This window comes from Mustela lutreola, chromosome 15 (assembly GCF_030435805.1).
Source record: "Mustela lutreola isolate mMusLut2 chromosome 15, mMusLut2.pri, whole genome shotgun sequence".
Lineage (NCBI taxonomy): Eukaryota > Metazoa > Chordata > Mammalia > Carnivora > Mustelidae > Mustela > Mustela lutreola.
In genome coordinates this window covers 55,513,728-55,538,671 of record NC_081304.1, presented here as the reverse complement: position 1 = coordinate 55,538,671, position 24,944 = coordinate 55,513,728, and the positions used below count along the sequence as shown (strand labels likewise).

Below are 24,944 nucleotides of genomic sequence, written 5' to 3'. Positions count from 1 at the left end.
CAGATATGAGGGTGCAGGGTTTGTACAATAAGTATGTAGAAGTTCCACTGTCTTGGGCAGGAGGGATGGGAAGGTGGACATAAACCAATTCACATATGGTTATATGTGCATAAAAGTTTCAGGGGCACCTGCAGGTTCAGTCGTAAGCGTCTGCCTTCGGCTCAGGTCATGATCCCAGGGTCCTAGGATCAGGCCCCACTTTGGGCTCCCTGCTCAGCAGGAAGTCTGCTTCTCCTTCTTCCTCTGCCCACACCCCTGTGTTCGCTCTCTCTCTCTCTCTCTCTCTCTGTGTCAAATAAATAAAATTTAAAAAAAAAAAAAAGTTTTAGTCAAGGAAATGTCTCAGATTCCAGGAATAAACACCTAGCTAGGTATTGGTGCCCAAAACTGAAAGATGGGAGCAGAAATGAATTGGGGGATGAGAAGAAATTATCATTCTAGTTTGTGTTCTGTTGAGTTCCAAGCACCTTGGGCCATTTGCATAGTTCTGTGCTATGGGTTTTTGGATATTTAATCTTGGCTAGTGATAAAATGCTGACAGTCTTCAACAAGTAGTTGGTCATTGAAACCAGGAGTGGATTAAGTCCCAGGAGACGTGTGCGGTGATGAGACTGGGAATAGAGCACTGAAGAAGACGAATATGTTTGAAGGGAAATATAGAAGATGTGAACTGGAGTAGAGCAGAGAGGTTGGAGGATCGACAGGGATTATGAGAGAAAGCATCTAAAGAAGTTGTGCCAGTGGTATTGAATGGTACTGAGGACTCAAATAGGATGTGGCTGAAATGTGGCCCCTGAACTCTGCAAAAAGGAGTCATCAGTGATCTTGGGGAGAGTGGTTTTGGTGAAAGCAGAAGCCAGACTTCATTAGAATGAGAGCCAATGGGAGCTGAGAAAGGGAAGGTGAGTATAAACAACCCTTTAACGAAGTCAAACTGAAATGGGAGAGAGAGAAAGGACCGTGACTTAAGAACATGGATCCCCTGAGGTGGGACAGACTGAGCATGCCTGATCCTCGGAGAGGTGGGAGGATGCATGGATTACAGAGGAAAAGCAGGAGTCAAGAAGAGAATGTTAATTTCAGGAAAAAGAAGGAACAATTAATACAGTGGAGGACATAAGAAAGTCAAGGGAAATATCATTTAGGTCACAGATGATGAGCTTGTCCTTAGAAAGTTGGAGAGGGGCACCTGGGTGGCTCCGTCAGTTAAGTATCTGCCTTCAGCTCAGGTTATGGTCTCGGAGTCCTGGGATCAAGCCTCATGTCAGGCTTTCTGCCCAGTGGTGAGTCTGCTTTTCCCTCTCCCTCTGCCCCTCCCCCCATTCATGCTATCTTTCTCTTTCTCTCTCTCTCTCAAATAAATAGAATCTTTTTTAAAATAAATAAATAAATAGAGGGAGAGCTAGTTCCGATGTGGTAGGGTCTGGGGACAAACGTGAGTCTAGAAATGAGATGCATAGTCCACAGATCTATGTAGGCAACTGAGCTAGGGAGACGGAGACTTAAAGGAATCAGAGGAGAGGCAGAAGTGAAGGAGATTCCTTCTGTTGGGTCTCTGTATAACCGGGGAGAGCATGAGTCATGTTCACCTGCTGAGAGTAAAGTAGTGGTGGTGAGGTAGGTAGCTTCAGGAGCGGAGTGAAGGTTTGCAGTTGCTGGAATAGGAATGAAACGTGGCTCCGGAAACACAGTTCATGGGCAGCATTGAGAACCCAGGTGAGCTGGAAACGTATCGATCTATGAATGGATCTCAAGAACGCCATTCTGAGTAATTGTATGATTCTTGTTCAGTCCAACCCCTTCTAAGAATCTATGTCTTCAACTGCTGAATTTAACTGATTTACATTTATTAACAGTATTGATAGAGTGAATTTCTTTCTACTGTCTTAATTTATGTTTTCTAGCAACCATACTTAGTTTTCTCTCCTTTCTTGCTTTTTCTTTATTCTCCTCTTTATCCTTTGCTGATTTTAAAGTTATTTACTTTGTTTTATCTTACTGATGAATCTTGTTTCATTTATATATGAAAATTGTATTTCATTTTATGTGTGACTTAGCAATATATATTTTGACTTAACAAAGTCTAATAATGTATCTGGCCTCTAACCAAAACAATATAAGGACTTCAGAATGCTTTGATCATCCTTTCCCATCTTCTGTTACTGTTTTATATTTTAGTTCCATGTAATATTCCCAATATTCCCAAGGTGGCCATTTTTTTATGACCTTTGTTTTTTAGATTAAGCATTTATATAAGAAATTCTCAGACCTCATTTCTCCCTTTTGGATTCAATCTTCTTCTAAATGAAGTAAATAATTATTTCTTCAAGGGCCTGTAGATAGTAAATTCTCTTTGATGTTGACTGTTTCTTTGATGAGCTCTGATCTCAATTTTGGAAAATTTTCAGCTATTATAGCTCCAAGTGTTGCTTCTTTCTATTCTCTACTTACCTCTTTTAGGTGTATTTTGAATCTTCTCATTCTGTCTGCCAACTCTCACTACCTCATATATTTTTCATCTTTTTTCTCTCTGAGCTGCTTTTGTTCCAGTTTCCTCCAATCTGTCTTCTAGTTTGCATATTCTCTTTCTGATGCTACTCCATTCTTTAACCTGTGCACTGGTATTTCATTTAAATAACTGAAATCTTATTTTTAGAAATCCTAGTGAGTTGTGTGGTTTTTTGTTTTTTGTTTTAAGGCAGTCTGTCTTCCTGTTTCTAATGTCCAGATTTTATGCTTTCTTCCATCTCTACTGCTCTTAAGCAGTAATAGTTAATGGTGAGCTATAGACCAGTCAGTGATCTTCAGCTCTTGGAATGATAATCCTTCTGGGATTTGGGGGAAGAGGGCAGAGTGAGGGTTTCTAATTGTCACCTTGGTCAACATTTCTTTCTGAAGTTTGTAACTGTTTACTGCATGCTCATCTTCAAAGGGGGTCATTGTTGTTGTTGTTGTTGTTGTTGTTGTACTTTTTCCTTTAAGACTCTCATGAATTATCATTGGTTCATTCTTCTGGAGCATAAAGCAGGTCATACTGAGGTGTGTATTTAGCGGCATGTTCTTTCAGAATCCCTCTCTGATGCTAAGGTCTCTTTTCTCATTTTTCTCTGTGATAAGAAATTTTCTGAAAATAAACTATTCCATTGAAAGAGATCCTTTGGCAACATGGGTGGATCTAGAGACTTTAATGCTAAGTGAAGGAGTCAGATGAAGACCAATATGATATGGTCTTTCTCATATGTGGAGTTTAAGAAACAAATGAACAAAGGAAAAAGAGACCAAAATATAGACCCTTAACTCTAGAGAACACACTGATGGTCACCAGAGGGGAGGCAGGTGGAGGGGTGGGTGAAATGGTTGATGGGAATTAAGAGTACACTTCTCACCATGAGAATGGGTGACGTATAGAGTTGTGGAATCACTGTCTTGTAACCTGAAGCCAATATGCCACTGAACGTTACTACACTGGCATTACATTTCTGTTAAAAAGAAAGAAAAAAGGAAGGAAGGAAAGGGAGAGGAGGAAGGAAGGAAGGTAGGAATCCTCTTTGTGAATTTACATATTAACTCTTTCATAAAAATTAAAACAAAATTCCATTATGCTGTTTTTTTTTTTAAAGATTTTATTTATTTATTTGACAGAGAGAGATCACAGTAGACAGAGAGGCAGGCAGAGAGAGAGGAGGAAGCAGGCTCCCCGCCGAGCAGAGAGCCCGATGCGGGACTCGATCCCAGGACCCTGAGATCATGACCTGAGCCGAAGGCAGCGGCTCAACCCACTGAGCCACCCAGGCGCCCCATTATGCTGTTTTCACTGGATTTTCACTGCCTGGAATTCTGGTTTATTTCCTAGTAATGTATATGTAAATATACATACATACATACACACATAAGTTTATTTCTTTCTTTTCAAGTTATATATGTTTTTTTCTGTGAGATCTTTCTCATTGGAAATGAAGCTCAGAAGCTTGCATGGCCCACACTTCCCAGCAGGAAGAGCTTGCACTCACTCGTGAAAGATAGAGTATATTGCCTCTTATCTCACTCAAGCACTATTTAAAAAAATTACCACAGCATGGAGCACTTGGGTGGCTCAGCCAGTTAAGTGCAAGACTCTTGATTTTGGCTCAGGTCGTGATCCTGGGGTCGTGAGATTGAGCCCCACATCAGGCTCTGCACTGGGTGTGGAGCATGCTTAGGATTCTCTCTCCCTCTGCCCCACCCCCCATGCATATGCACAAACACATGCATGCGCTCTCTAAATAAATAAATAAAATAACGTGGCAGCTTCCTAACCTTCTAGCTGCTATCCACACCCCGCCCCGCCCCAGACCCTTCTTGCCTCCCCGCACCCAGACCCATGTGTATTGACACAGAGAAGCCAGGCTGATGGGTTGGTTGGAACAACGCACCACTGTTTCCCTCCCCAACAGGTCCAAGAGGCCAAGGTGACAGAAGTGGAAATCAATGAGGCCCGAGAGCACTACCGGCCAGCAGCTGCCCGAGCCTCTCTGCTCTACTTCGTCATGAACGACCTCAGCAAGGTCCACCCGATGTACCAGTTTTCTCTCAAGGTGACCTACACCTGCATTGCTTTGCATAATCATTGTAATATAGCCCCCACAACTCTCCGTGAGGGCTTGTCTGTAGGCTTCATTAGCTAGGGCAGGTCTTCCAGGTCAAGTCCGGGAAGGCAGCTATAGTGTCTTTAGACCCACGTACAGTCCTCATCTCTTTAACTGGGGCATTCAGGACTCACAGGTACTTGGGCTGGAATGCGAGATGCCACAGCCTGACTCACTCAGCGAGCACAGATGACACAGGGGGTGCTGCGGTAGGAGGACTGAGAAATATCAGAAGTGACCCCTGCCCCCAAAGAGCTTAAAATAGGATAGAGGGACAATCAAAGGTACATGCCATCCCTACCCACTAAGGACCAAAGGAGGCAATAATAGCAGTCCAGCCTTAAATGACTTGTCTTATTACTCTAATATCCTCAAAGCTACTGCTTTATGGTTGCTGAAATATTTCTGAACCAAAGACATCAGCAAATTGTAAGTGCTGACTAAACTTAACTCACTCATGAAAAAATAAAGCCCTGTAAATTTTAAGCAAGTCACTGAACGTATATCTTCCTCTGGGAGGGTATTCAGGAAAAGACCACAGGTGGAGAGACATTGTGGGTAGGAGCATTTCTGATCAACCTCCTTGTTTGACGTAACAGAGGATAGACACCCACACTCAGAGCACACAGCTCATTCTGTGAAGGTAAACTCTGACCAAGTTTGGGGCCAGGGTGTGGGGATGGAGGTGAGCAGGTGGGAAATCAGGAGGTCTCCTGTACCTGGGGCTCACTAAATTACAGGTGGCATTTAACCATTTCTGGGACCCCTTCCCTCAACTGCAGATTACATGAAATGTGTTTATAATGTTTTATGGTTTGGGGACACCTGGGTGGCTCAGTCAGTTAAGTGTCCAAACTTTTGATTTCAGCTCAGGTCATGATCTCGGGGTCGTGAGATCGAGCCCTGCATGGGGCTCTGCTCTGGGCATGCAGCCTGCTTGAGATTCTCTCTCTCTCCCTCTGCCCCTCCCATCCCCTCTAAAAAATTACTAATAAATATATAATCTTTTCTGTTTTTACAATAAATCTAGTACTTGGGCTTGTATTCAGGTCAAAGCAACAGATAAAAGAATTACAAAGTATCTCAAGACAGTATGAAAGTTAGATGATAAGCCTCATAACTACAAGATCACTCCTTAGTTCTAAGAGCCGTTGAAAAGATTTCTGATGAAACCCATGAAAATGTGTGTTCTGAAACACGATATAAGTTGTCTTAAAGCAATAATATCCTCATAGAGGCTTGCTTCATCATTGGATGCGCTACGTGGGGCAGGAGGGCATCATGGGGCCCCGTGCTGCTGTTAAGAATTGCCGACCAGCTTGATCACTGAAAGAAGATTTAAATACTCAATCATAACAAAATGAAGTGTCTTCAGGGGCACTGAAACAATAGTACACCCTGAAGCCTTGTGTGATTGGAAGAAAAACCAACCATGGGAGTCTCCTTGGTCTTGGCTTTGGTCTGAGGTTGAAATTTATAGTTTCTATTCCAGGCAGAGAAAGGAGAGGTGTTCTCAGAGCACAGAAACCAGAAACGGGCCAGTGTGGCACATCCCAGCCCTCTAACTTGTTTTGAGTAGGAATGTGTTCCAGTGTGTCTATTTCCTTTTACGCAAGCAAAAACTCTTTGAGAGCCAGTCGTGAACCAGCCTGGAAGTTCATAACATGGTTAAGATGGAACCTACTTGATTGCAATTTTTCTTCAAAACTCAGCCAAAGGCTAAGACAGGGTTAATGAGACTTCACTTGCCAAGTGCTCAGGGTGTCCTGAGGTGTCCATTAGTCCAGGACTGATGGAAGGCCTGGCCCCCTCTGTCGTGTGCCTTACATAGAGAGGCCCAGCTCTTGGAATGGCATTTCTCAAAGGAAAGTCCAATCCCCACCCGGCCAGGTGTGGAGAAACACCCCAGGGGATTGGGTTGAGGTAGTCAGAAGATGTTGCCACGATCTTCAACACGAATGAGGAAGGAAGCCTACAAGGGTTTCAGTAACAAGAAAGACCATAGAACTAGGAAATAAAGGAATTCATATTTCCCCCCACTTTGCAAATGAGGAAATACCGAGACACAGATTTTATATCGGTTTCCATTGAGGTTCAAATGCCTGGTCTTAGAAAGACCTAAGACTTTTTTTTATTCTCTTTTTAAAGCCACAAAAGGGAAAAAGAGAAAAGACTGGAAATCTGCATAGCCATGAACTGAGAAGGCCCAATCATCTTTTGATTTCAATTTTCTTTAATGATGCATTGCATAAATATCCCATTCAAAATGTAGCATTCTTTTTTTTTTTTTTAAAGATTTTTATTTATTTATTTGAGAGAGAGATAGTGAGAGAGAGCATGAGCGAGGAGAAGGTCAGAGAGAGAAGCAGATTCCCCATGGAGCTGGGAGCCCAATGTGGGACTCGATCCTGGGACTCCAGGATCATGACCTGAGCCGAAGGCAGTCGTCCAACCAACTGAGCCACCCAGGCGTCCCAAAATGTAGCATTCTTAATATCTTTATAAATGCTGTACACTTTAAAGTAATGAAAAATTGATTCATGTAAATTTGTATTTCATACGAAAGGCTTCATGTTCAGAAGATAGAGCCAAAGCCGGCTATGCACCCTGCTCCCTGATCACAGGAAGTGTCTATCAGGAAATAAGGAATGCGTAAGAGGACTCTCCAAATGAATGCACAGTTCGTAGGAAGAAAAACAATACGTGATGTTCTGATCATTCCCAAATGGAAAAATAATTAATTTGAAAATATTCTGAGAGCCTACAACGTTTACAAGGGTCTCTTTAAGATAACAAATTTGTCCAACACATTTTGGTTCTACCATCAAGAATTGTGGAGTTTACTGGCTAGGATCATTAAGCCCAACTGGTTATTGTTGGCTGTGTATACTCTTTTTGGAGGGTAGTTATCCATCAAAACTTACTGGATCTAATTGAATGATTTGGGCTACTGGATAATTACTTTTCACTGGTCAAAACTGTAGGCTCTCGACTGTATGCCCCATATCTTTGCCCACTTCGTAGCCATGTAATTCATACAAGCAAACTAAGAAAAGAGCTAATAGCATGTTGTCTGATGGCCACGGTCCCTTCTTGGCAGGCTATGCTGGGAAATCATTTCTGTGGCAGGCGAATTACAGTATTCTTCCCAGGTAAGTCTACTAGCTATGTACAAAGAGAGCTGTGTAAATTACCAGTGTTCACCCTCCTGTCCCCAGGCATTCAGCATCGTCTTCAGGAAGGCTGTGGAGAAGGCTGCTCCGGTTCAGAGCCTCAAGGAACGCGTGACCAATCTGATAGACAGCATCACCTTCTCGGTGTACCAGTACACCACCCGTGGGCTCTTCGAGTGTGATAAGCTGACCTACCTTACCCAGCTTACCTTTCAGGTAAATGTGGATTGAAGAAGTTTCTGGAAAAGAGGTCATTTTCCAGTGCCCAACCAGCAGGAGTAAAGAACGTTTCTTCTATTCACACCGCTTCCCATAGAATGTGATGACTGTTTGGCTCTAAGTGGAAGTGTTGGACAAGAAGGTCCAATATGGTGCATGCGTGTTGCCTCACCATTGTCCCATTCATGGCGGCCATGTCTGATCAACTGTTGTACTTCCTGTTTACCTTGGGTGACCTCAGATCCTCCTCAGCATAGCCCTCCACGACCCATCAACCCAAAACTGGCACAAACAATGAAACTCAATGGCCATACCAATAACTAGATCCTTTTTGAGATGCTGTAAGAAATTTACAGCATCTCTCATTATTTACTTACCTCGAGAGACGAGTTCAATGTGCCAAACTTCCCATGTTAACTGCAAATGTCTTTTCATAGCCATGGCAGTCTTGGCCTTGAAAAGGTCCTCAGAAACTGTGATTTCCAAGTGTTTGGGTGCATCAGGGACCCCCAGTGCTAATTTAAAAAACCTTGTCTTTCACTTATTCTCAACATCAGAAAGGCACGAAAACTTATTTTCTTGCATTTATCCCTGTAATCATTTAGGATTGGGAATTTTTTCCATAAGTTCAGCAGGAGCACACACTAACTTGTCTTGACCTCTTTCCATTCTAAACACTGGATAGTCTATTCTGGGCTGACAACGTGGGCATGTTCTGAAGCCTGAATGCATGGGGGAGTGTTAGCGTGGCTTGTCCCCTTACCCCCTGCATTCCCTCTCCAGTCCAGACGCGTGTGGCTATCATACAAAGAACTCAGGGTACCTCATTGGCTCAGTCAGCAGAGCATGCAAATCTTGAGCTTGGGGTTGTTTGAGCCCCACACTGGGTACAGAGATTAATTAAAAATTTTTTTAATTTGGGTCACCTGGATGGCTTACTCAGTCAAGCATCCAATTCTTGATCTCAACTCAGGTCTTGATCTCAGAATCATGAGTTCAAGCCCCACATTGGTCTCCATACCAAGCATGGAGCCTACTTTAAAAAAAGGTGGGGGGTGCCTGGGTGGCTCAGTGAGTTAAGCCTCTGCCTTCACCCCAGGTCATAATCTCAGGGTTCTGGGATTGAGCCCTGCATCGGGCTCTCTGCTCAGTGGGGAGCCTGCTTCCCCCTCTCTCTCTGCCTGCCTCTCTGCCTGCCTCTCTGCCTACTTGTGATCTCTCTCTGTCAAATAAATAAATAAACAAATAAATTAATTAAAAAAAAAAAAGAACTTAAACCCCAGCACGAATTGTCTTCCCTCCTGCCACTCATCACCCCCAAGCCCCAAGGAGCTCCCAACCCTAGCTTTCGCTCTTCTCTCCTCATAAATATTCTAACCTCATTTTACCAGGCCTTCTTCCCTCCTAAGAGAGCTTTCCTCAAATTTGCCAAATTATTATTTCTTAGTGAGCATTCCCATCTGTAACCTCACAGCACAGAACACCGTTTAAACGGAGGGGGGGGGACAATTCCCCAAGCACCTCTCAGTGTGAATCGGTAGCTCTGGCCAAGCAGAGTGTTCCACTCTCCCTGCACACACCTCACTAACACCCGCTCCTGCCCCGGCCCATTCCTTGGCCCCTCCCTGGAGCACCTTGCCCTCCTGCCCAGACAGCCCCACCCCTCCGCTTCTCCAACACCCAGTTCAAAACCACGTGTAGAAGGTTTAATCAAATTAATGCCCCCACCCCTGCTTGCCAGGCAGCCCCCTATTCTGGAAGCCTTTTGCGTTATTGGTTCACGTAGGCATTTCTGTTTTACATCTATCTGTATGTGACGTTGACATTCTCCTCGAGTCCCGTCATTTGTATGTGTCATCGTCTCAATGTGATTGCAGGGACATACACCACGGCATTTGGGACTGGTGTACAAAATACATGCCAACCAAGGTAGCTAGTCATTCACTGGGCGTATTTAAGTCACCCTGATATTTGGGGTGGATACACACGCACCCAGGAGGGATTTGCACAGACACTCACTTTCTTCCTCTCCCTCCTCTTTCAACAACCAAAACCGGTGGCAAACTCTAGGGTTCAAAGCAGCAGTAATTACCTTGAGTGCCAACCCCAAGATCTCCAGAACCCTGTGGCCCCCAACCCCCTAAAGAAACCGTTCTTCCACATTGCAGATTCTCCTCATGAACCAGGAAGTCGATGCAGCAGAAGTGGATTTCCTGCTTCGATCTCCAGGACAGACAGGTGTTACCAGTCCCGTGAGCTTCCTCTCCCATCAGGCCTGGGGTGGTATCAAGGTCAGTAGAAAAGACCCCCAGAAAGAAGTCAGGTTCTCATCTCTCAGAGTTTTTCCCCTGACAAGTGTCCGCATGATGTCAGCAGGGCTCCCTCTGGGGTACTAGCACAGAGCTGTGTTAAACAAAGGCGGGGGTCTTTACCTGGCACCCCATAGCAGAGCTCGCCCTTCCCAGGCCTGCTGGAGAAGCCAGGAGCATGCAAGGTACGGGCTCTGCCTCCAGAATGTGGGGAAATGCTAAGATCCCGCAAGCTTCCTGGCCTCAGCAAAGCTGCATTTCACCTGTCAGTGCTGAGGGCCAGAAGGTGAGCTCCTCCGTGAGGCCCGGGGACTGGCATGGGGGTGCTGCAGCAGGGCTTCCAGGAACCAAATAGATGCCAGGCTCTGTTTGGGCATGTCCAAGAGAGTCCCAACTCGGTCTCCAAGCAGGACACCCATTCCAGCCTGGGATTCTCAATGGTTAATAATAGCTCACATTCACTGAGCACCTTAGAAAGGCATTCTGTTCTCACAGCCGGGAGGTAGGCAGTATCTGTTCCTGTTTAACCCAAAGCCCTTTGTCTTGTGATGTTGTACGGCTTAGTTTGTTGTTGTTGTTGTTGTTGTTGTTAAGATTTTTTATTTAATTTGCAAGAGCGAAAGCACACACGCATGCGTACGTGCATCACATGAGTGGGTGGGGGGAGGCAGAGGGAGAGGGAGAAGCAGGATGTGGTGCTCTATTGGAGGACCCTGGGATCATGATCCAAGCCAAAGGCATCCAGCCAACCAACCAATTGAGCCACCCGGGCGCCCCTGATTTCGCTAGATTTTATGCACGTCTGTGTGTGTGTGTGTTTAGTTTCTCATACGTGAAGGTTCATGTTCCCACCACCGCAGTTAAGACACAGATAATTCCATCCCTGTAGGGATCCCTCATGGTGCCCTTGATAACCAGAACAACCTGCTCCCTTGCCTAATGCCTAATGCCTGGCAACCGCTATTTGCAGTTCTCCCTTCGTATAATTTGATCCTCCCAAGGATGTTATGTAAATGGAATCCTACAGTATGTAACCTTTGTGGACTGGCTGGTTCGCAGAGCATAATTCCCTTAAGAGCCATCCAAGTTGATTGACTTTATAATGGAAGCCCAGAACTTAATATTTATATACACGCTCCCCTCTTCAAAGGGACCATCTTGGGAAATTCAAGGCTAATTCCATTCAGGCCGCCATTGCCTAAAATATTTTTCTAGCTTCTTTTTCAGAGTCTGCTGCTATTCTTTTCATCATCTGTATCTAAATCCGGACTGTATCTAAATCAGGATTCATTAAACTTTCTGCACGGGGTCACATAGTAAATATTTATGCTTTGAGGGCCAGACTCTGTCACAACTACTCAGCTCTGCCAAAGTCACACACAATACGGAAGCAAATGGAAATGGCTGAGTTCCAATAAAACTTTATTTACAAACACAAGTGGTGGGCCAGATTGGGCCTGCAAGCCATAGTTGTGGCCAAAATAATAAAGGTGTGATTTGACTTTCATTTATTAACTGCATTTGCCATTCCGAGTCCCATCTGGCAAATAAGCATAATCTCTTCTATGTTGATGTAAAAGTTGGGTATTCATCCTTTCTAATGGAGGCATAATACTCCACAGTATATATGGACCACATCATCTTTATCCATTCATCCACTGAAGGACATCTTGGTTCTTTCCACAGTTTGGCGATTGTGGACATTGCTGCTATGAACATTGGGGTACATATGACCCTTCTTTTCATTACATCTATATATTTGGGATAAACACCCAGTGGTGCAATTGTAGGGTCATAGTGTAGCTCTCTTTTAAATATTTTGAGGAATCTCCATACTGTTTTCCAAAGTGGCTATACCAACTTGCACTCCCACCAACAGTGTAAAAGGGTTCCCCTTTCTCCACATCTTCTCCAACACACGTTGTTTATTGTCTTGTTAATTTTGGCCATTCTAACTGGTGTAAGGTGGTTTCTCAATGTGGTTTTGATTTTAATTTCCCTGGTGTGTATTTTTTCTACTAGTAGTTCATTTCAGTTCAGATGTTAAATTTTCATCAGAAATATTTAAGGGGCATCTGGCTGGCTGAGTCAGTAGAGCATGTGACTCTTAATCTCAGGATTGAGTCTGAGCCCCACATTGGGTATAGAGATTACTTAAAAATGAAATCTTTTTTTTTTTTTAAGATTTTATTTATTTGACAGAAAACACAAGTAGGCAGAGAGGCAAGCAGAGAGAGAGAGAGGAAGGGAAGCAGGCTCCCTGTTGAGCAGAGAGCCCGATGCGGGGCTCCATCCCAGGATCCTGAGATCATGACCTGAGCTGAAGGCAGAGGCTTAACCCACTGAGCCACCCAGGCACCCCTTAAAATGAAATCTTAAGAAAAAAATACTTGATATGTTTTTAGATTTCATAAAATGTATATTTAAAATCATTGATTCAGGGTGCCTGGGTGGCTCAGTGGGTTAAGCCGCTGCCTTCGGCTCGGGTCATGATCTCAGGGTCCTGGGATCGAGTCCCGCATCAGGCTCTCTGCTCAGCGGGAAGCCTGCTTCCTTCTCTCTCTCTCTGCCTGCCTCTCAGTGTACTTGTAATTTCTCTCTGGCAAATAAATAAATAAAATCTTTAAAAATAAATAAATAAATAAATAAAATCATTGATTCATATACCTCAGTTGTTCTAAGCATACTTAAAAGTTTTCCAACTACTAAAGCAAGCTCTAGATTCTAAACCTAAATTTTAAAATAATTACAATGAAGTACAATTAAAAACGCAATTCCTCGATCACATGAGCCACATTTCACCTGCTCATTGACTACCTTGTCAGACAGACAGTGGGGGCCTAGAGTTTAGAATAGTGCCTCCTGGTCTGATGCCTTTATGGAAAATAAATTCTGGAAATCAGTTCTGCAGGAGTCCCTTTGCAGAAGTAGTGCAGTGACAGACTGGTCAACACAGGCTCTGCAGTCAGACATCCCCAGGGTCAAGTTCAAGTTTGAATGTGTGTGGCCTCTGGCACGTTATCTTATTCCTCTGAACTTTTCTTTCCTCATCGGCAAGATGGCTGTCATCATACCCACCTCACAGGGTTCGGCCGAACAGACAATAAATGATCAGTAAATGTGAATGGATGCAGTAGGTAGTATCCCTGAGCTGTCATAACTAAGCACCGGGAGCTGGGTGCTCCCACAGTTCTGGAGTCCGGGAGTCTGAAATTTAAGTGTCAGCAGAGTCGTGCTCCCTCCAGAGCCTCTTAGGAGAGGGTCCTCCATTGCCTCCTCCAGGTCCCCTGCAGGCTGGCTCCAGTGTTCCCTGGTTTGTGGCAGACTCAGCCCATTTCCCCAAGGTCTTCATGTGGCCGTCTTCTCTCTGCGTCTCTTTGCATCTTCCCTCCTTATAAGAATGACTTATAATGACTTAGGGCCCACTCTAGTGACGTCATCCTACTTTGACTGCACCTGCAAAGACCCTGTCTCCAAATAGAAGGTCACATCCACAAGTCTGGGAAGTCAGTCCTTCAACGCATCTTTTTGGGGGAACACGATTCACACCACAAGAGTTACGATAAGATGATTCATTACCAGCTGTGGGCTGTACGTACGCTGTGGTTGACGTGGGTCGTGCCTGACAGCATTTGCCCACTGATGGAAAAACGTTGAGGAATAGTGAGTTCGGGTGAAGTCCAGTTGCCATCATCTCTATTATCCCACCAAGCCCTCTGTGGCAGAAGTCATAGAGAATAAATGATTCAAAGCCACTCCCTACTGTTTTCATTTTAAGTTCCTCCACTCCGAAGCTGCTGTGCCTCCTGGTTCCATCTCTCTTTTCACAAGATGGATTATTTGCTTCACTCTGCTTTGCTTTTTTGTTTGGTTTTGTGGGCTAGGCGCCTCTGGCTTTTCAAAGGCTTTTACAAATGCGTGCGGCTTTCTCTCTCTTTCTGTGAGTCCTGTTATGGAGTCCAGACCCGTCCAATGGAAACAGAGCGCAGCGTGTTGTGTTCATGAACGAAACCTTTGATAAATGTTCCTTTTAAGTGTTGGGTTGGATTTCAGCCTAAAAAAACTAAATTGATTGAATGGGACGTGATAAAAAAAAAAGTCTTTTAATACTATCTGATGAGGAAGGTCTATTGCTCTGTTGCCCCCCAAAAGAACGAATAAGCAAAAATAATGAGTGAAATCTGGGTGATAAAACACTGTTTTTATTATTTATTCTCTGTAAGGATTTTTTTTTTTTTAAGTCTCGCCAAATGCTGAACTTGAAGGTAATGGGCAAGTTCTTTTTCTTCATTATAAAAATCTTATCTGAGATGCACGCCTCTGTCAGCCTGTGAAAGGACCTCTTACCAACCTCTCCAGATGCCAGCTGAGCACAGTTGTATTTTGCTACATAGTCCAATGTAATTAGGTTAATTAGTCATTTTCATTTAGCTTATTAGAAGGCTAGAAATCCCTTTCCCTCATTTGGAAGATTAAATGGGGCCGTTGTAGTCAACCCAGGGCTTCAAGAAAGTGCATCCCAGACCCCATCCGGCAGCTGGGGACACTGATCAGAGTGTCATTTGCACCGTTGAGTGGTGGCACCGAAGGGGGTAATGGGTGTGCAGGAGGGTTAATGGTGGTGCAAGCTGGGAGGGAGATGGGAGCCTGTTCCTCAGCCCAGAGAGAAGTAATTACAGCAGAGGCAGCTTTTCTCAGCCTGCCAAGAGCCCTCCCGCTGGCCACGCAGATGTCAAACTTTATTAACTGAGCATTTTCTAAGTGCTGAGCAGCCTGCGAGGCCCAAGGCATACAAAGCCGCCTAAGAAAGTTCTTGCCCGCAGGGAACTCACCGTCTTGTGGGAGGTGATGGGCAAGTAAACCAACAAGTGTGATCCAATAACTGTAGGAACCCCGAGAAAGCACCAGGGAGGGTTTTATAGTCCTCAGAGCACTCGTATCTGCATTAGAATATGAGCTAGGATGACTTGGCCTCATTTTCCAAATGAGAAAATCAAAGCCCACGAAGGTTTAAAAACAGTCTCTGAGTCACAAGAGGCTCCTAAGGGGGGGGGGGACACTGAGACCAGAGCCTTCACCTCCTGGAGCTCCCTTCTCCAACCTGCACCGCTCCCCACCCCTCCTCTCAGTACAGGTGATGCACATCCCCTGCTAAGTGGCCAGGGTGAAGTCGTGGGGCCATGGACCCCATGGAAAAGGGCACATAAAAACAGGACATGTGTTCATCTGCTTGGGAAATAAGCCAAGTCAAGCCCAGGTCAAGGGTCTCTCTCCTTCTCCACTTTACCTGCCCCTGGTCACAGGTAAGACTTTTCTCCTGCTTTCTGACACATCCCACAACCTCCCCTTCCAGACGTTGACTCTTGCTGACCCCACCCTACAAGATGCCCCTTCCTTGTCTTTACCTCTGTCTCTGCCCGGCAGAATTCTGTATACCTACTAAGGCCTCCCTCATCTCCTCTTTCTCCTTAACTTAGGATCACAAGCTCCTTGAAGACATGTGTCCTTTTTTGTTTTCCTTTGTATTCCCAAGTACCTGGCATGTAGTAGACATTCAATAAATGTTGCAATGAATGAATGAATGAATGATGCATTCAAATAACAAGAATGTATTGGGATCCTTAAAATTCATGGCATTGCGGTAGGTGCTTTGGACATAGTCTGGCTTTTAATGTCATTGAAGAGACCAGACTTACAAGCAGAGTTGACTAGTCATGGAAAGATTGCAGATAAATGTCCAAGTGACTAATGTTTATGTGGGCACTCTGGAGAAATGGAAAGGGAAGAACCCCTACCCGATATTTGGTTCCAATGTCAAGACTGATGATGCCTACACATACCAAGAGCGTATTAAAGAGTTTATTATTCACATAGTGAGTCTTTCTGGGAGAGCAGGGGAGCTCCCAAGCAGTCTGAAAATGGCTTGAGAGCCAGGGAAGGAGACCACCTTGGAGTTTTTTGGTAGTTTAGGATTGGGGCCAGAGTCAGTATTCTGGTACATGGGAGGGAGTTTGCATGCTACAACCTCCCTCCAGCACCAGAGAAAGCACCAATGCTTACTGATCAGTTTGCCCGAACGTGGAGCAGAAAAGGAAGAGGGAAGGATAAGACTTTAAAGCAGTCAGCAATCAAATATCTAAAAATTGAGTCAGACCCTTTATTGAAGAGATCAACTCTACAAATGATTCCAAGTAGTCCACACAAGGAGGATGGGGAGGCTCTATGTTCTAGGTTGCAGAGGATGAACCTGAGAGAAGTTGCTGACTATGAACAAGACTTCAACAACTTGTAGGAAGGACCCTAATGCATACTAATTGGGACCAGCACAAGAAAAGGAAGGAGTGGAATTTGGGGGAGGAAAGTACGAGGACCTGTCTGTCCCATGGTGAAAGCAGAACAAACAGGGAGTTGAGTTGGTAACAAGTCTGGCACAGTTCCAAGGTTGACCACAGATACTCTTGGACGCAGGAGTAGGGAAGCAGGACACCCAGTTCACTGGAAGGATCAGAAGGAAGCACTAAATGAAGACATTTGATATATCAAGTTATGCATTTGAGCTTCATTCTTATGGAAACAGGCAACTCAGGAAATGTTATGTTGGCATTAACACAACGTCAGTGATGCTAGGGACATCTTGAGAGAGAACTTGACAGGAGCTGCCAGTAGAGTGAGTACTGAAAGGAAGGAGTCAGAGGCTTAACATGTCTGACATCCACGACCAGAAAATTCATGGCATCCCTTTTTGTCCCTCCTTCCAGGCAATACCCAGCAGGTAAGGGCTGCTCAATCTTTATTTGCTAAACTTTGCACATTATTGGTCCGGTTTGGTGAAGGTGACTTTATCAAAACCTTTCTGCTAGTACCTGGGGGGAAAATCCAAAACTCCAGACTGGAGAATGAATGAGACAGAATTATATCTATACTATTATCTTGTTCCTTGACCCTACCCCCCCCCCAAAAAAAAAACACCATGAAAACTATAGCTTTCTGGAGAAATTGCATTTCAGAGCAAGATTCCCTTCAATTTCTCAGGCACTTTCATCCATGGAAGGATTCTATAATCTGGATCGGGACATTGAGGGATCTGCCAAAAGCTGGAAAAAGTTTGTGGAATCGGAATGTCCTGAGAAGGAGAAGCTTCCACAGGAGTGGAAGAACAAGACAGCCCTACAGCGCCTCTGCGTGATGAGAGCCATGCGGCCCGACCGGATGACCTATGCCATGAGGTATGGGACACGGGAGAGTGGGGAGCCCCAGGGAAGGCATGGGGCAGTCTCAGCAATGCCCGATGAGCAGAGCTGAGCACAAAGGTCAACCCCAGAAGGCCTATTGCTATGTGTTTGCCATGTATTTTCTTAATACCTAAGTGCATGATTTGGAAAGAGGTGCTCATCAATATCAGCCTTATGAAGGATACTGGGCACACCAGATGTGGTGGGAGATGATGGTACCCAGAGGTTCATCCACAGCAGGAAGAACATCTCTCCCCACTCATTTCCCTCCCCCTCCTTTTCTTCTCCTCCTCCTCCTCCTCCTCCTCCTCCTCCTTCTTCTTCTTCTTCTTCTTCTTCTTCTTCTTCTTCCTCTCCCTCTTCCCCCTCCTCCTCCTCCCCATTCTTCTTCCTCTTCCTCCTCCTCCTCCTCTTCTTCTTCTTCCTCCTTCCTTCTTTCTTCTCCTTCTTCTTCTTCTCCCGATAATAGCTGTCATACTGAGTGTGAAGTGGTATCTCATTGTGGTTTGATCTGTATTTTCCCAATGACTGATGACAATGAACATCTTTTCACATGAAAAAAAAAAGGGGGGGGGGAAGAGCATCTCTCTGACCACAAAGAAGGGAGAGAGAAGGAGCGGAGGCTGTAGCTGAGGTGGTAGAAGGATGACAGGAAACTGAGGAGGATCTTGTGTGATGGCGTCTCTTTTCTCTGAGAAGTTGGGAGCGAGGTCAACAGGGGAGTCTGTGTGCCAGAGGCGGTGGCAGTATTGGGATTCAAGGAGGATACAGAGTTTGAAATAGAGTCTGTGACAAGTGGGAGAGAAGGCCGAGTAGGGGAACCCAAAGAACTCCAAGCAGCATTGAGGGCTCCGCTAGTTAAGATCCCGCGTGTGTAACGGCACCAGTCTTCGCCGTTGGGTGGTTCTCCACAGCAACATCCAACAGCCCAGGTGTAGATGCAGTTCAGTAGGTCTGGAGCATGAGTCAGTTCGAGGCAGGGGTTAGGCAAGGGGCGGGGGTAGGGGGATGAGGATATAGACGAGATGATTGATTGGACATCAAGGTGCGTGCAGTCTGTAGGGACCGAAAGCAGATTAGCAGCTGCCTGGGGCTGGATGGTGGGAACAGGAGTTCTTCCAGTAGGCAGGAGAATCTTATTTGGCCTGATGAATGTGTTGTAAAACTGGATTATGGTGAAGGCTGTACGATTCAGTAAATATATCAAAAATTAGTGAATGACATACTTAAAATGGGTTTTTATGTGAATTGTACCTCAAGAAGTTTTTGGTTTGTTGGTTTGTTGGTTTGTGTGTTTAAGGTTATAGGCTGTGGAATCTACACTGGATAGGAAAGAAGTGAAGAGAGGAAGGGGATGATTTGATTTGATTGATTTTAATTTTTTTGAGAGAGAAAGCGTATGCAGGAAAGAGGGGAAGGGACAGAGGGAATGAGAGAGAGAATCTTAAGCAGGTTCCACAGTCAGCTTGAAGCCTGACGCTAATGTCATGACCTGTGTGGAAATCAAGATTCAGATGCTTAAACCAACTAAGCCACCAGATACCCCAAATAAGGGAAAGATTTTTTTTTTTTTTTTTAAAGAAAACAGGGAGGACAAAATGCTGAAAATCCTACATCAGTCTTGGCACCAGAGCAGGCAAATCAGAGGTGGAATAAGGGTCTGTTGCTGAATTGCTGGTGAAAGGCTTTAGTCAGAGGGTGGGGTGTTCTCAGTTAAGGTTTCAGATGTAGAAAAAGCCCTCAAGTGATGACAAGGATGAGGTGTGGCCATGGAATCAGGTGGCTGAATGGGGGAAGACATGAAGATTAAGAATCAGGAGGATTGTCCGCATGAATGTCAACGTCACTCGGGCTGGTGAAGAGATGGTCCATGAGTTAAGGGTTCAGGGAAGGACTAAAGTGACGAGAAGAACAGTAGGTGACATCAACCTGCAGGGTTGTGGGAATGCGGCCAGGGAGTGGGGTGTCCACAGACCCCCCAAGTATGGGAAGCCATGGTTTAGAAACAGCAGTCATCAGTGAGGAAGACCATGATCCCACCTCTCAGTCCTGAGGTAGGTCAGAGGCAGGAAAAGGAGCCCAATGGAAGAGACCACAGAGAGAATAGTGTCCTTGGGGAAACATTAAGGCCAAGAGTTGGACCCGATGACCAGTAAGTGGTTACAACTGCAAGGCTTGTTTGGCATAACATGGGACAGTCTGGAAAGGAACACTGGCCAGTAGAATAAGGTAAAACAGATGGTGATAGAAGCAGGAGATCATAGGAAGGTGGAGAGCCTTAAATCTTGAGTGGGGAAGGAGGACCACAGGATGTAGAAGACAGAGGATGCAGGTGTGCCTGCAAGCTTCTAGAAAGCATTGATCCTGGCCATCTTCTGGAAGATGGTGGTGAAGGGACAGGACACCCAGGCTTCCCAGAGGAATCGGGTGTGGCATGGACAGATAGGGATTCAGAACAATCCCTGATCTAGGACAGCAGGCAGGCAGGAACGGCATAGCTTCTAAGTGCTGACTTAACAACTAGGGAACCGGAAGTTGGCCGCAGTTCTGTAACTACCTACTAAGCCCATGACCTTGAATACATTCTGCCAGGTCTGTAGGCCTCCCTGTCTCCAGCATGACAGGTCTGTGACAGATACACATGCGTGCGCTTCTTTCCCGGCAGAGATTTTATTGAGGAGAAGTTGGGAAGCCAATACGTGGCAGGAAGAGCACCAGACTTTGCGACCTCGTTTGAGGAATCAGGGCCAGCCACACCCATGTTTTTCATCCTGTCTCCAGGGGTGGACCCTCTGAAAGACGTGGAGAATCAAGGTGAGAAATCATCCTCTTGGAGCTGAGGCTGCCCTAGCCCCACAAATTTTCACTCCTTGCATCCGTTGGTCTCCCTTTCCCTGGCTCAAAGCTCAATACGTAGTACCCGGTATTTGCTAACAGAGAAGTCAGGGTCATGGCTGAGCCAATACTAGAGGATCTTCCCTGGAGGGGGGACCATCGAAGGCGGTTCATGGAAGAGTCCATGCTAGCAATTTTACCAGGAGACCTTGTCCTACCACCCACACACCCACCTACTCACCCTTGCTTTGGCTGGAGTGGTCTTTCTTCAAGGCTCCTACTGCCCTGAGAATAAGGTCCAAACTCCTTAACGGGTCTCACAGGGAACTTCATCCTTCCATCCCTCCCTCCTTCTCCAGCCTCCTTTCCATTAGTAGTTGCCTATTGCTGCTGTAATGAATTACTGCAAATTCAGAGGCTTAAAATAACACGAATGTATTCTTGTACAGTCCTGGAGATCAGAAATCATAAATGGGTCTTACTGCCTCCACCTTTTCCTTAGAAAGACTCCTGTGATTATACTGGGCCCACTTAGATAATCCAAGATAAGCTCCCCATCTTGAGGCCTTATATTTACTCACACTACAGAGTCCCCTTTGCCCTATAAAGTCTTATGTTCATAGGTCCTGAGGATTAGGACATGTGCATCTTTGGGGATCTACCATTCTGCCTACATTCCTCTAATCCCCTCTTTTGCATTCTACATGGCACCCATTCTCCCGTGCATGCTGCGTCCCCTCCTGAATCCCCCTACCAGACCAGCTTCTATTCATCCTTCAGATCCTGATTTGAGGTCACCACCTCCAGGAAGCCCTACTGACTTCCAAGATTCTAGGTTCCCCTCCCATGTGCTCCTGGAGCACCCTTCTTTATGTCTATCACCTTATAATTGTCTAATGACCACTGTGTCTTCCTTAGAGAGAGAGAGCTCCTTGGGATCGGGTGCCCTTGTCACCAGGATATCCCTAGTTCCTAGAACTGTGCTGGGTACTCAAGAAATAGAGACATTAAATGAAGGAATGAGCAAGTGGAAGATACATTAAATGAAGGAATGAGCAAGTGGAAGCAAGTGGAGGAATGACAAAACTATATCCCTGGCAAAACAACAACATTTCATGAAGTTAAATAAAGACCTGACAGGTCAGAGCCCAGGCCATACAGCTCCAAGAGCAGTCTCTTCATTATTGCAATGAAAGGACTCCACAGCCTATGCCTGGTGCTTGGGGGTCATTGAGATGAGGCTGACTCAGTCCTAAAGAATGGATAAGATTAACGCACCGGGGGCACCTGGGTGGCTCAGTTGGTCAAGCCATTGCCTTTGGCTCGGGTCATGATCTCAGGGTCCTGGGATCGAGTCCCACATCGGGCTCTCTGCTCAGCAGGGAGCCTGCTTCCTCCTCTCTCTCTGCCTGCCTCTCTGTCTACTTGTGATCTCTGTCTGTCAAATAAATAAAATCTTTAAAAAAAAAAAAAAAAAAAGATTAGCGTGCTGGGGTGGCTCAGTCGGTTAAGCCATGCGACTCTTGGTTTCAGCTCATGTCCTGACCTCAGGGTCATGAGAATCGAGCCCCATGTCAGGCTCTACATTCTTTAAAAAAAAAAGAGAGAGAGAGAGAGAGAAGAATGGGTAAGATCTATGGGAGGAACAAGAATTCTCTTTTTTATTTGCTGATTTTATGTATATTTTTGTAGTCTCCTAATAAATTCACGCAATGCTTGCATATTTTTAAAGTATGGATAATAAAGAATTCAAAATGAAAGCAACAGTTCTCAGCTCCAGCCAGTCCTCCTCATACCACACCTTTCCAGACACTTGTTATTTGTTTTGGGGGACTTTGGGGGCTCCTTGTGCGGTTTTGTTTTGCCAATTTCTAAATTTAGTCCTCCTTGTGGTTCCTGCTCTATTTCCTACTAATTTCCTAATTTCCTACTATTTCCTACTAATTTTGTATCCCTAGGGGTTTTTTTTTTTTTTTTTTTTTGGTTTTTGGTTTTTAAGTTTTATTTATTTATTTTAGAGAGAGACCATGAGAGGTCAGGGGGGAGAGGGAGAGACTCTCAGGCAGACTCCATGCTGAGCACAGAGCCAGTGCAGGGCTCAATCTCATGACCCTCAGATCAGGACCTGAGCTGAAGCCCAAAGGAGCTTGCTTAACTGACTGAGCCACCCGAGGCACCCCTTTTATCACTAGTTTTAAATTGATCAATTCTAGATATCTATTTACATTCCCTGATATAAAAAAAATAAGAGTTTCACTCCCACTATTACCCACTCAAGACCGTCCACTCCTACCACATCTTTAACAGCTTTACTGAGACATAATTTGTACGCGGTAGGATTCGCCCATTTCAAGTATATGATTCAGTTTGCTAATATTTTCACCAGGCTATGCAACCACCACCACAATCTAATTTTAGTAAAACTGTGTCTCTCCCCACACCAGAACAATCCTCTATCTCTTAGCGAGTACTCGCGTCCTCCCTAGCTCACCACCAATTTACTTTCCGTCTCTAAGGATTTGCCTGATCTGGACATTTTCTAGAAGTGAAATCATCCATTATGAGGTCTTTCATTGATGGCTTGTTTCACTTAGCATAATATTTTCAAGATTCATCAAGGTTGCAGCTATCGCCTATACCATTCCTTTTTTATGGCTGGATAATATTCCCTGTAGATCAATCAAGCAAGTATTATCTTAACAATTATTAAGTCTTCTGACTTAATAGAGCTATAGAATGTCTTCCCATTTATTAAGATCTTCTGTAATTTCTATTATTACTATTTCATAGTTTGGGGTGTATAAAGTGTTGCATTTCTTTTTTTAAATTGAAATATGATTAACAGGGCACCTGGGTGGCTCAGTGGGTTAAGCCTCTGCCTTCGGCTCAGGTCATGATCTCAGGGTCCTGGGATCAAGCCCCGCATCGGGCTCTCTGCTCAGCAGGGAGCCTGCTTCCTCCTCTCTCTCTCTCTGCCTGCCTCTCTGCCTACTTGTGATCTCTGTCAAATAAATAAATAAAATCTTTTTAAAAAAATTAAAAAACAAAAAAAATATGATTAACAGAAAGCGCTAGGCTAGTCTCAGGTGTCAGATACAACGATTCCACATTTCTATGCAATACTCCGCGCTCGTCACAGTAAGTGTACTCTTCACCTCCTTGCATTTCTTGAGTTCAGTTCATGCCCAAGTAGTTTGTCCTTGTTTATTCTGTTGTAAGGTGGGATTATTTCCGTAATTTCATTCTTGGAATGGTCACTGCTAGGGACTTGTGTACATTTTTGCATGTCGGTCTCCTATCTTGCAACCTGGATGAACATGTTTATTAGTTCCAATGACTTTTCTGAATTCCTTAGGTTTTTTGCAGAGACAAGCTTAGGTGATCTATGAAAAGATAGTTTTACTTCTTCCTTTCCAAACTGGATGGCCTTTTATTTCTTCTTCTCACCTACCTGACCGGGCTAAAATTTATAACACAGTATTAGGTAGAAATGGCAAGCTTGGACATCCTGGGCCTATTCTAGATCTTTGAGGAAAACCATTCAGTTTTTACTATTAAATATGATTTTAGCTGCAGGTTTTTTATAGATACCTTTCATCAGATTGAGCACGTTTCCTTCTAGTTTGATGAGGTTTTTTTCCTTTATCATGAAAAGGTGTTGGATTTTGTCAAATGCTTTTTCCATATCCATTCAGATGATATCATTTTGTCCTTTATTCTATTGCTATATTACATTAATTGATTTTTAGAAGTTAAAGTAACCTCGCATTCCTCAGATCTCACTTGATCCTGGTGTATAATCATTGTTCATATTTCTAGACTCAATTTGCACATGTTTCTTTGAGGATTTTTACACCTATGTTCATAAAAGATAATGACCTGTTGTTTTCTTTCCTTGTGATGTCTTTGTTTGCAGTATAAGGGAAAAATTAGTAACCTATACATGAGAATGATTTGGGAAGTGTTCCTTCATCTTCTATTTTTTAGAAGATTTTGTGAAAGATTAATATTAATTCTTCATGTATGATAGAATTCATGGTGAAACCACCTGGACCTGAGCTTCTCTTGGTGGGAAGTTTTTAAATTACTACTTCAATCTCATTTGTTATAAATCTAATCTGATTTTCTATTTCTCCCTGAGTGAGTTTTGGTATTTATTTCTAGGAATTTGGCCATTTTTTAAAGATTTTTTTTTAAAGATTGTATTTATTTATTTATTTATTTTAGACAGGGATCACAAGTAGGCAGAGAGGCAGGCAGGGTGGGCAGGAAGCAGGCTCCCTGCTGAGCAGAGAGCCCAATGCAGGGCTCGATTCCAGGACCCTGAGATCCTGTCCTGAGCCTAAGGCAGAGGCTTAACCCACTGAGCCACCCAGGCACCCCAGAATTTGGCCATTTTATTCAATTATCTAATTCATTGGCAAACTCCCAAATTTTGGTATCTATACTAAAATGTTTACTTCCTTGGCATGCCTGGGTGGCTCAGTTGGTTAAACATCTTACTTCAGCTTAGGTCATGATCTCAGGATCCTGGGATCGGGCGCTGTGTCA

At 44.4% G+C, this 24,944-nt stretch overlaps 1 protein-coding gene across 5 annotated transcripts in view; it reads left to right on the top strand.

Annotated features, from left to right (window-relative positions):
* The window catches only part of DNAH9 (dynein axonemal heavy chain 9), a 321,088-nt gene that overhangs the window by 243,854 nt on the left and 52,290 nt on the right, over positions 1 to 24,944 (top strand). For all 5 annotated transcript variants that reach the window (XM_059150223.1, XM_059150226.1, XM_059150225.1 and 2 more), the window contains 5 exons: positions 4,434 to 4,574; positions 7,844 to 8,014; positions 10,186 to 10,308; positions 17,359 to 17,552; positions 20,224 to 20,372. In XM_059150223.1, coding sequence (XP_059006206.1) covers positions 4,434 to 4,574; positions 7,844 to 8,014; positions 10,186 to 10,308; positions 17,359 to 17,552; positions 20,224 to 20,372 — 778 coding nt within the window. The remainder of the gene's footprint in view (positions 1 to 4,433; positions 4,575 to 7,843; positions 8,015 to 10,185; positions 10,309 to 17,358; positions 17,553 to 20,223; positions 20,373 to 24,944) is intronic.